At 46.5% G+C, this 12,970-nt stretch overlaps 1 protein-coding gene across 1 annotated transcript in view; it reads left to right on the top strand.

The window, feature by feature from the left end:
• Positions 1-7,670: 7,670 nt before the first annotated feature.
• Positions 7,671-12,970, top strand: part of irs2a (insulin receptor substrate 2a) — a 12,274-nt gene continuing 6,974 nt past the window's right edge. The window contains exons 1-2 of the mRNA XM_084667837.1: positions 7,671-10,576; positions 10,728-11,212. Coding sequence (XP_084523963.1) covers positions 7,881-10,576; positions 10,728-11,212 — 3,181 coding nt within the window. The 5' untranslated portion in view covers positions 7,671-7,880. The remainder of the gene's footprint in view (positions 10,577-10,727; positions 11,213-12,970) is intronic.

Consider the following 12,970-nt stretch of genomic DNA (forward strand, 5'->3'; position numbering starts at 1 on the left):
TTTTGCGTTTATAAGAGGTTATCATTGCCACTAAAATCTCTATCCAATTTTAAGGATGTTTGATTTTGTTTGATTGACAATTTCTCTATACCTGTAGTGAATTATTAGTAAGCTCTCAGGTAAGCATGTCACTGAAATGTGCAATGTAAAGCTCCTCAGTGCATCTTACAAATACATTTAATTTAGCCAGTAACTGTGCCATGGATCTAATGTGTTTGTTTGAGTGTGTCGTTTAGGCTTGTTGAGCTTGTTAACTGTGTAGTCCATTCCCAGTCTTCAACTCAGGATTCCTCTATGGTTTAACAGAACCAGAATCCTCTTGCTGTAATCTGTCCAGCTCCATTAATATGGAACCGTAGATGATGTTGTCAGGTTAGCGTAATTAAGTCACAGGCCACGTTTGTGTTATAAATGTATGTGCTCTATAGAAATTGCCAGAACAACGGAGGATTGAATCATGACCTTGCTGCCATGGCGCGGTTTGTAGCCCACAGACAGGGTCGGACTGGCCGTCGGGAGATATCCCGAACGGCCGCTCAAACGGCCGCAGCATAATGCAAAAAAATCAATATATCGTCGTGGGCTGGTCTGCGTTTCAAAGTCCTGGGCCGTTTTTTTCAGTCCCAGTCCAGACCTGCCCACAGATGTCTGTTCTTGTGAACCATGCTTGGAATCGTGTTCCTGAAAGCTATTTCCTGGAACTGTCATCCCATGTTAAAGGGGAAATCCACTTGCTTGACACCTACAGCAGGGGAGGTGGGGGTGGGGGAGGTCAATAAACATGTTAAAGCACATAAGGGGTTGTCAGACTTATAGCAGCTTGCATCCACCTGGGCCGCCCACAGCCCTGCACTGTGCTCAAACAACTGTCGTCTTTTCTTCATCCACTGCAAGCAGTTTTTTTTAAATCAGAAGAAACAGGGAGAGTGGAACTTGACTGTCCAGCTAAAGGAACAAAAAGTTTGGACAGACTATGATACTGTTCAAAGTGATTAAAAAGACAACAAAATGGTGTCCTTGGAAAACCCTATGAGCGTGACCTTCTAGTGCGGCATAGATCCTCATTTGTTTACAGCCCGCCAAAGCCGATTTGTGGTGTGGATCTGGCAACCTGGCGTGCCCTAAGCCGACCACTAAAGAAGACTTTCCTCGTTCTTCCCTTAGCCGTTGATCTGAGTTACAGGCCAGCCAGGGGGTTACTTAAGGTCAGATTTAACACTTAGGCTGTTTCTCATTTGCAAAATGACATCTCCGGGAAAGCAGTCCTCTTACAGACCTGTTGATGATGTGTTGTATTTTTGCTTTGGGAGGGTCTTGCAACATACCGGAGTTGTCTGTGCCAATGGTCATGCATAATATGCACGTGTGTACAGATCGGGCATTTGGAGCACACCACACACATTAGCATGCATGCACACCATACACATTAGCATGCATGCAAACCACACACATAAGCATGCATGCACACCACACACATTAGCATGCATGCACACCACACACATTAGCATGCATGCACACCACACACATTAGCATGCATGCACAACCACACACATTAGCATGCATACACACCACACACATTAGCATGCATGCACACCACACACATTAGCATGCATGCACACCACACACATTAGCATGCATGCACACCACACACATTAGCATGCATGCACACCACACACATTAGCACATTAGCATGCATGCCTGCCCATTCACGCACACAGCTTCGCACACGCAGAGGAAGGGGCTGAGGCTCTGTTGTGATAAACGGGGGTTGGCGTGCTTTGTCCCAGTGCGTGTGTTTGTCAGCTCCGTCGGGTCTTAGCGCAGCAACCCCCCCCCTTCACCCCATCACCCCTCGGTGTTCTCCCCCCCCCCCTGCACCCGGTTCTGTCACGCAGACGCCAGCACTGAGCTGCAGGCAGGAAAGACGGAGCAAGTTCCCAGAATGCCAGTGAACAGGAAGCAGTGCGAGGGGGTGAAGGAGCGAGCAGGGTCCCACTGGGCCTTTGGACATACAGCATGGCGATTCGAGACACAGGTCATCGAAAAATCACGCTTGTGCACGCACACACACACACATACACACGGATAGAACAGCCTGCGGAAAGGCCCATGGGGGAATTCTTTGATGGGACTGCAGGATTACAGAGTGACATCCTGCTCTCTCCAGATGTTGGCTTAACAGTATCCCAGTGCACATCTGTCCTACACAGCACAAGGAAGCCCAGAGAACAGAAAGAGTGACTCCTTCTAATCAGGGCTGTGTATTAAACTGTGTACATGTGCGCGTGTTTGTAATCCCTCGTAAATTCAGTATCGAGGTGAATCCATGTAAGTCTATAGATGCATACAAAGACGGTGCCTAGATTTGGCGACTGCTTTGCATAGAAAGTCCAAAACATAGAGACCAGAAAGACTACTTGAAGGAGAGCAATCAACGGGGAAGGTCGGGAGAAGGGCAGCTTTCTTAAGGATCCACAGGAACCGATTTCACACTAGATGCTGGTAAAGCCAACAGAACCTGCAGAATCCCATAGGAAATGTCTTTCTGCCCTTTAAAAACGGACTGACAGGCCAGAAACACTGATTAATCTGTCACGGTCCACCAGGGCCTATTATTTCAAGCTTCATTAAAGTGTTCTGGAACTGAGCAGTGCTGGAACCATTCCACCTCTACACATGTGGCCACAACACTGGATTTCCTCTGATCAAGATGAATCTCAATCTTCATACCTGTTCATTGAAAATGTCCTTGTTTACGGAAGCCACATCCCAGCCCTCCTGAATCAGTGCCTTTGCCAAGAACAGCTGAAGCCATTAGCAGAACCCTTGGCAAAGTACGAGGCACAGCCTAATAGAGGAGCCGTGCTGGCTTGTGTTGACCTCCAGCAGAACCAGGCTGTGAGGTGATACCTGCAGAGAGCAGACTGACTGTCTGTCCCAGAATATCCACTCACATCTGCTACTCAATGAGTCTTCCAGCTCTAAGGATACATAGTATGCTGTAATCCTAGGCAGTGGTACTTTTTCAAAGGTCCAATTGGGTGTGTCATACAGTAAATATTGGAGAATACCTGCGTAATGTCAGCCCATTCAGATCACAAATCACCCCCCCCCCCCATTTCATCTTTTTTATCCTTGACCCTCCAGGGTTGATAATTTGATCAACAAACAGCAGATAGGTCACCACAGTCATTCATAATACCATTTTTTTTTTAAGGACAGATACTGTTAATGAGAGCTTAAGCTGCATATGGCATCTACGCACACACACACACATAGTCACACACACACACACACCAGCTGGATACCTGACATCGGTAACACTAACAACACTCGACGGGAGGAGTTTACCAGTCTCACCAAGCAGCCTCTTCATGTGGGGAATGCACACAGGCTAATTGGCAATTTAATTATCCACGTGTCGGGAGAGAGTAACTGTGACTAATGCTGTCATTACAATGAGTCACTTTTGCAGTGACCCTGTCATGCTGTGTCCAAGCTGCGCCATGTCTTGGCTTTGAGTCCCAATGAGTGTGCCGTTATATGACAGGAAATGACACAGCTTGAGGATACAGCTTCATAAAACTCATGTATTTATGACTGGGAGTTATCGTATGGATGAATTCCCACATAATCCAAAGGGTGTGTTCAAAACGGTTTCTGTACGGCCACCCATGTTGAGTTCAACCTGCCGGACTCTTATCATTAAGTACTTTGACCTCCTCTTTGTACATCGTGGATTGAAGTCACAGTAGAGCACTGTTGAGCTAACTCAGGGTGCTGTTGTATCAAGTTGTTGATGTTGTTGCGCTATTCTGGGCTAATCCAAACACACACTAAGGACAGACACGACACCCAGACTGGGGCCAGCAAATCTAAGTCGCCTTTTTTGGAAACAGTCATCCATTTCTATTATCTGTTTTAAGATCATTAGTTCAAGGAGACTCAGTAAAAATAAACCTATTACAGCATTGCAAACAAACAAAGAGGGCGCCAGCAAGTCTAAATCGCTCTTACAAGGAATCAGACCAAGTTGACCCACAATGCAATAGATTTCATTAACGATCTTGTGGAAAGATGGACCGGACTAAATGTATTCTTTTTTTTTTTTTTTTTTTACCCACTATTTTATTGAACTACTGTGTTTACGACACTTGTGTTTTCACCGCCACTACTATGCCATTCCTTTTAATTAATAATAAAATGTGACAGACAAACTAATACAAGTTTAATTAAATAAAATAACAATTTTGATTGAGCCCATGATTTTGGAATAAGTGGTCCCATTAAAGCACTTTAGTTTTGTAATGAAGTGTCTGACCCCGGATTAGGGAGCTATTACTGTAACTGCTGTTAGTACTGTTTGTGGCACTAGTGGTTGTGTTAGGAAATAGGTAATGTACTGTATATCTTGACCTGGGAGCTGGAGAACCACAGAATGCGCAGACAGTCTGACTGTTTGGGCCTAACCCATCAGCTCCAAAACTCTGTATGTGAATATGTGTGTGCATTTGAATGTGCTGAATGTCTGGCCGCACGCACGCACACAAACACAACCTGTTTGGAAGTTTTCTTGTTCGGCTGTCTGTGTGGGCTGTTATCCCCCTGTTCTGTGAACCATGCCCTTCATTTCTTTGTTAATCACTTGTCTTTGTCTGGCCACTAACAAGAAACTGTGATCCTCTTTTACTTGATCATGATCTGTTATCAAAACAACCTCAACCAGCCAAACCTCCTGTGCCAACAAACAATAGAGTCAATACCACTTATGCGTAACACATATACAGTAGATAACTGAAGAAAGAGGATTAACCAGGACCATTACATCCAGACACCACCGCAAAACATTGACACAAACATTTAGCTAAGTGCTACGCAAACCATTAAGGAGGCTTTGATTGTGATACTTATCATATTCAGATGAAAACACCACCAGGTTCCCTCCTGGTTACCACCTACCGCTAACAAAACATCTTATGTCCTTGTGTGTTTAAACAGCTGTCACTGTGACAGTCAGATAGATAAGTGAGATAGGTCTCATTAAGGTGGACAGCAGTCACACTAAAGTAGATCATATTTATGCCTTTTCACTGACGGTCATGAGATTTCCCTGGGGTTTCCCTTGGCGACACAGCACATAAAACTTAATCCCACACACATGGCAAGTGCAATTGGTCACAGAAACCTGGCAGACTGTATCATCACGTGGATCGAGGTATTGTGAAGCTGAGAGAACAGACAATTCTTTCTCCTCCACAGCTGTGACATTTCCGAACCCCTCCTCGAACACAATCATGGGGTGAAAAAAAAGGTTGAAAACCACAACTGAACACATTAGGAACTCATTGTCTCACAGAAACCAAGGGATGAAGAGAAGACTGGATGAAAAACAAGCCCAAAAAGAAAGTAGAAGTGTTGATGGTGAGCAGGATTAGGAGGGTAAATTAGCACATAGGTGGAGTGTTGTCCAGAACAGCATGTGCAGTACAGTACTGTACAGTAAACATGAATGCTTTATGTCCTCACAGGGCCTGTGTGAGTCAGCACCCCCTACCAGAACATTCTGCACCCCTAACTTAGAGTAAGAGTCCTGAGTCCTGATAGAGGTTTCCATTCCTTAACGTGTTCACTTACGCAAAATTGGTTTGATTTTTATAAAGATTGTAGGCCATTGTAGATGCTAGGTTGGTGGGCAATGATGTGTTTTTGAGCACGCTGGCTTTGTGACCCTAAGTAGGCGTACCTACATGTGGTCAAATTAACTCCAGATACAAAAACACAAAATGCAAAACACAAAATGACAAACATGTTTTAATGTTTGCTCCAATTCAAAGCTTCCTTTGGTGAGGATCAGTATTGTACTCAAGACAATGGTAAGGTACTTGTGTTTTTGCATCAGATTAGAGGTGACAGTAATACTGAGAACACATGTTGTGATCAAGCTTAACTACCAGAATTAACACTTGAACAAAACAAAAAAATAGGCAGCGGTAAAACGTCATAGGGATCACAAGCACTCTGATAAACAATAACAGTGGTGAACAATACTGATTAGACACCATCAGGGATTAATTGTAATCTTCTGAGTGTGTGTGTGTGTGTGTGTGTGTGTGTGTGTGTAATTGTAATCTTCTGTGAGTATGAGTGTGTGTGTGTGTATATGAGCACACACTGAATGAAGACAGTAGGCAGATGAGAAAATATGCAGATGTCCATTTAAGAACAGGAACCATTGAAGAACCAAGTCCCAATTCTCACACATTACACCCATTTGAATCCATCGTGGCACCTCCAATTGAAATATATAATCTTCTTTCGGAAAGATTATAAATCCAATCTGGGGAGTTGGCCATGGTCATCACACATACGTTGGTTAGCCTCTGTGGGTGAGCTTGGTCTCTGATCTCAGGGGACAGAGACCAGGCTGAGATCAACAGTTGAATTAACGCCACAATTACCAGGATGATCTGTCAAACAGATGTCACCACCCCTGCTCAGTGAAAGGGACCACGCTTCAACCATTGATAAGTAGCACAGGGGCAAGCAGAGAGATGTGCTTTTGTGTGGGACATGACCTCACCAAAAATGTGCTTGTTTGCTTAATCCACAGTCATTGGGAGAGGAGGAGGTGGTGTGTGCTTATGTGTTGTAGGGTGTTTTGGGATGGAAGATGTTGGCCATTTAATGATCTGACAAAGCAGCATTCAGGAGATAATTGATCAAACCAAAGAATTGTGTTTTCTGCTATGTTTTTGTTGTTGATCGGCGTGTGAATGAGAGAACCAGACGGTGGCAGCATTTCGGATATTTATAGTTTGTTCATATATGCACTCAGCTGCATATGACGCACCATCATACGTGTCTACCTATCGGTGTATTTATGTTGTTTACCAGATGACTATTATTTTCTGCAATCTGAGCAATGTTTTCACACTGTCACAAAGTGCGCTGTACAAACCATGCATGCGATTCTGTGTTTCTAAGGATCGTGTCATGTACTGTAAACGTACAACACACTAATTGTATAAGTAAAACAACAATTAGGGTTTACTAATTAAGTCACAAATCCAGTGCTGCTACTAAAAAAGGAGCCTACTCCTGCAATAAAAAATGGACTAGAACGCGTTATACAATGAGTCAGTGTTGACACTTTTCTTGCTGAATGTAACGGAATCCTGCGCACTTTGCTAACAGAAACACGCAGTTCATTTAATTCAGGTTAGAAATTCTCAGCGCTTGCTTGAAGGTTAATAATCGAGGCGTTTTCGAATGCTTTCAATGTGCCGAAAGTTAACGTTCCCCCTCAACAAAAACATGGTGTATTGATTTGGTAAAATGAAACAAATTATTAAATGAAAACAAGACAAAAACAACAAGGGTCCTAATCATAATAAAAATATCTGGAAACTATTATTTGCTGTAAATTTCATAGGCTACTTCTGTAGATTAATAATTTGTGAGACGGGGATGGCTCCTAGTAGGGGGCGGGATCAACGGGGAGGGATTTACTTTCTGTGTGACGGAACAGATTATATTCTACTATTTGTCAGTTGATTCCACCAATGAGTCCAATGAGCTGAGCGAATTCAACAGGATTGACAGGCACGCCCCTTCAAGCTTGCGCCGTCTTTTATGACTGTGTATTTTCCTTCTATTTTTTTTTGAGCCGAGCTGGGTGTAATAACGTCACATGTTGTTTTTCTCTCCAGTGCAGTAACTGTACAGAGTGCTGTTACTCGCTGCTTTACGATTGCAGACAGCGGACCGAAATACTGGTGTCGGGAATGGATTAGAAAACGGATTTAGGCTGCTGCTTCGTAGTTCCTTGCTTTGGAAATATCGTACAAGAACTTCTATAGAAGTACATAAAAAGCTACAGAATGGCAAGTCCACAAACAACGGGAGGACACCTGTTATCGAATATAACTAATAGCAGTAATAATATCAAGAAATATGGATACCTAAAGAAACAGAAACATGGACACAGGCGTTTCTTCGTGTTAAGAGAGCCAAGCGAGGGGTTTTCTGCCCGGCTGGAATATTATGAGAGTGAGAAGAAATGGAGAAACAAGTCTGCTCCTAAACGACTGATAACTCTGGATTCTTGTCTGTGCGTAAACAAGCGCGCGGACTCAAAGCACAAACACCTAATCGCCCTTTACACCAAGGACGAATACTTTGCCGTGGCGGCTGAAAACGAACAGGAGCAAGAGGACTGGTATACAGTTTTAACAGATTTAATCACAGAGGGGAAAGTGTATGACAGCCCTGCGTCCACGTCCTCTCTAGTGGGATTCGAGGAGGCCAACTACGGTATGATTACGCCCGCAACCGCCACTTACAAGGAGGTATGGCAAGTCAATTTGAAATCTAAAGGGCTGGGTCAAAGCAAAAATTTGACAGGTGTCTACAGGCTATGTTTATCCAGTCGAACAATCAGCTTCGTGAAACTGAACTCGGAGACTGCGGCTGTCAGTTTGCAGCTCATGAATATTCGTAGATGCGGCCACTCAGATAGCTTCTTCTTCATCGAAGTGGGTAGGTCGGCGGTCACTGGCCCAGGCGAGCTTTGGATGCAAGCGGATGATTCCGTGGTTGCGCAAAACATCCACGAGACCATTTTGGAGGCAATGAAAGCCATGAAAGAGCTCTCGGAATTCAGACCACGGAGTAAAAGTCAATCTGCCAGCACCAACCCGATATCAGTGCCCACACGACGCAACTTAAACAACTTGCCCCCTAGTCAGACAGGGCTGGTGAGGAGGTCAAGAACGGATAGCATTGCAGCCACCTCTCCTGTCAGAAAGTTCACCTCCTGTCGGATAAGAACGGCCAGTGAGGGAGACGGCAGCATGCCCAGACCAGTCTCCATGTCCATATCCATGAGTGGAAGCCCCACTAGTACCAGTTCTGGCCAGAACCATCTGAGTCGATCTCACACCCTCAGCAGTGGCCGGACATGCAGAATGTTGGAGTCGGCCTCCAACCTCCAACACAGCAGGTCCATGCCCGTGTCCAATTCTCCACCATCGGTCTGCAGCCCCATCAGCCTCTCTCCCAGAGCCGGAAACATCTCCACCCCAGACACGGTCCAGCGGCCATTCAGCTGCAGCGCTTCCATGTCGGGCTCCCTCAGCGATGCAGGCTTCATGCTTTGTGAAGAGTACGGGTCCAGCCCATGCGATACCAAGTACCTTCCCATCATGCGGAGCGACACCCCGGACTCTCTCTCCAGCACCCCCCCTTCTCGGGAGGCCAATGACCCGTGTGGCTACATGATGATGGACAGGCCAAATGGCAGCAGGCGCGTAGCCGGTGGGGACTTCCTGGCGTCCGACAAAGCCTACAGGAAGAGGACGTACTCGCTGACCACGCCGCGTCAGCAGAGGGTCCCGGCACAGCTGTCCTCTGCCTCGCTGGATGAATACACGCTGATGAGGGCCGCTCACGCCGACCACAATTCCCAGTCCGCCTCCCCGAAAGTGTCTTACCCCGAGGACTACGGCGACATCGAGATCGGCTCGTCGTCGAGGAGCTCCAGTAGCAACCTGGGAGATGACGGCTACATGCCCATGACGCCGGGTGTGGCGCCGCAAGGCGGCAAGGCCGACAACTACATGCCCATGAGCCCAATGTGTGTTTCGGCTCCCAAGCAGATCATCAACCCCAGGGTGCACTCGCAGTCGTCCGGAGGAGGCTACAGGACCAACTCTCCCAGCGGAAGCTCTCTGGAAGACAGTGGCTACATGAGGATGTGGTGCGGCTCCAAGTCTTCCACCGAGAGCCTGGATAGCCGCTTGCCAAATGGCGAATACATGAACATGTCACCTGGCAACCCGCACCCTCTTCAGACCCCCCCTGACTACTTCCTGGGCCCGCTTCCCGGAGAGCCAGCCGCAAAGCCCACTTACTCCGCCAGCTCGCTGCCCCGGTCTTCAAAAGCGCAGGCCTCCAAGACTGAGGAGAGTGACCAGTATGTTCTGATGAGTCCCCAGAGCCAGAGACCGGTGGTGGGCGAGTCTGACTACTACTCTGTGATGGGCAGTGCAGCTCAGGTGGCAGCTAACAACCCTTCAGTTCCTTCCCCCATCAGGCAGATCAGAGTGGAGAACCTGCCACATCGGGGGAGGATCGGAAGACCCAACAGGCTGTCTCTGGACACTTTCCGGACCCTGCCCAGCATGAACGAGCACCCACTGCCCGGGGAACCCAGGAGCCCAGGAGAATACATCAACATCGACTTCAGTGGGAGCAAGTACTCCCCACCCTCAGCCACCACGGAGAGCCAGTCTTCATCCCTGGGGTCCAGTGGCAGTAGGAGAAGGTCTCCTCTCTCGGATTACATGAATGTGGAGCTTGGCTCCCACTCAGCCAAGTCTGAGCACACCCCTGTTGGACGGTTGGACACACAGCCAGAGCCCTCCGTGTGCCCCCACCCAGAGGAGACCGCAGAGTACCGTGTCAGCGGGAAGAGAGGTCCAGAGTGCCCCACTGACAAAGTCAAAGATGACTACACAGAGATGACGTTTGGCATGGCCAACACACCTCCACAGCTCCTCCCTCAGACGCCAGCAAGGTATGGAGATATCCCTCATGTCTTTGTGACGTAGTAATCATAGCGTTGCAATTATCTATATAGCAGCCACACACACACATATAGGCTGGATATAGACTGTGCATATTAGTGATTGACTGATGTATCGTCTGACATTTGCTCCATCTCTCAGCCCCAGCGTCCGAGAAAAGAGACCATCCCTGGAAGAGCAGGATGTCCCAGGTATGGGGGTGTTCCTGCTGGAGGCTGGCCCCACAATGGACCCAGACCGATCTGCCAAGGTGATCCGGGCCGACCCCCAGGGTCGCAGAAGGCACAGCTCCGAAACGTTCTCCTCCACCGCCACCGTCACGCCCGTGTTTCCCTCCTTCGCCCATGAGGTCAAGCGCCACAGCTCGGTGGAGAACATCTCCTCCCGGAGCAGCGACGGCTCAGACGAGGAGTGCTCTGGCAGCCCCATGAGCAGGAAGACCTCGGCGGGCTACCAGACCGGACTCAACTACATCGCCTTGAACCTACTGGAGAACAGGGACATGGAGCCGTGCGAGGACCTGGTCGGCTTCAAACCCACCAGCAGCTGCAAGGGAGGCATCCATGGATTACATGCCACACCATATGTCTGCTTGGGATTCAAGGAGGCGGCAACCACTGCCAAAGGTGAGTGTGGCCTGTGTTTGTGATAGTGGCTTGAGCTACCAAACCATAACATGGCTGAGGTAGAATACACAAATGGTTATAAATAAGCCATCATTTATTAAATGTGGTTGAAAATGTGCATATTATTATCAAGGTCAGCGAAATTGTAGGATATACATTTATTTTGTATGTAGATTGATCGTGTACAAAGCTATGTGCTGTGCGTAATGATGATGATGGTAGACTATGCATATATGGTTTAAATAACATACTGCAGTAGGATAAGCTACTGCGAACTTGGTTAGGGGAGCTAGATTTGAAACATGAATGACAGTGCTGCAGTTCAGAGCTGGATTCCTATCGTGCAGATAGAAAGCTGATTCCTCGCACGAAAAAAAAGGAGAAAAACATCTTTCGTAATATGAAGGTGCACGGGCATGTTGATGTAATTAGCTGAAGTGGTTTTGCACCGTTTGTACCGTGCGGAAATATATAGCCCATTGTTTTGTTTACTTCCAAGTTGCGTACAGTACAGTACGTGGTTCCCAATTGCAGGGAATTTGAAACGTGACCAGCGTGACGAACGTTATACTTTGCAAGCAGCGAGGTAAACAAGCTACTGCGTAGGCACCATGACACCGCAGGATAGGCAGCGTCGTTGGGTTTGAGCCAAGCGAGCGCAGTTTCCATTCAATAACACGTTTAGAACGTTTTTGAAACAAAACAACCTTTAGGGAAATGTAATAACGTGAGACGTTTAGTTTGAACAGTGCATATTTAGATAAAAGGGCATATTATGACATGAATACATGCTTTGTAGTTGAACTAAAAAACTAAACAAAAACACGATATAGCCTACCTCACATGTAGGCTATTTACTTTGAATTACATTACATTAATTATAGGCCTAGTAGTCAGCACGGATTTTTTTCCAAGATTTGCAAATCCAGATTTGCATTCCAACGTAAACAGCTTTGTTTGAAACAACACTTAAAAAAAAAAAATTAAGTTGACTGTGTGTCATGTTGCATGTATCCAGAAACGCTACATGTAAATCTTTCCAAATCTATTGATGATAAAGGATAAAGCTCATTTTGCCTGGAATTTAAATGAGCTTCAAGTTTACCAGAGCTGGAACATCTTGTTAGTTTTACAATGACTCATATCCCCTGGCAGTTCCCATCAATGACTTGTTTTCCAAACTTTGAAAGCAAGTAGGCTAGGCAAAAAAGAAAGAAAAGTGCAATGGCCCTAAGCACATATCACAAATCATTGTGGCCCCGACTCTAGCCTCTGGTCCATCTCACTGTCCCGGGGTCAATATTTTATCCCAGAATAGCCTCTGTGGTTGCCAAAAAAACAAAGTGTCGTGTTCATGGGGTTGGACATTGACTCATTGAACCATGCAAATATTAAGCTTGGGCAGGCATGTTGACAGTAAGGTGAGGTTTCACCCTATCCCTGCGTTGTTATCGGCCCAGTATGTCTGCGTGGGTGCATGTATGTGTGCAATGTGGACATGTGAGGCCCCGCACATGTGTTTGTGCTTGCAGGCAGCGAGTTTTCATGTCCCTGTTGAACTCTTTGGAAAAAAAAGAGAGCGAGTGAGAGATCAGGTAATGATGAGGCGTCCGGGTTCGGAATTCCTGGCAGTGTGTAAAAGTTGCTGCGAGAGGTGAATACTTGCTTGTTTTTGTCAGCTATCAGCTTAGGGCCGCTGAATGGGATTGTGGGGGCTTTTCTTTTTCTGGGAGGCCCGTTGGAGAAAAACAGTTAAAC

Source organism: Hypomesus nipponensis, chromosome 12, assembly GCF_054491055.1.
Source record: "Hypomesus nipponensis isolate SF chromosome 12, ASM5449105v1, whole genome shotgun sequence".
NCBI lineage: Eukaryota > Metazoa > Chordata > Actinopteri > Osmeriformes > Osmeridae > Hypomesus > Hypomesus nipponensis.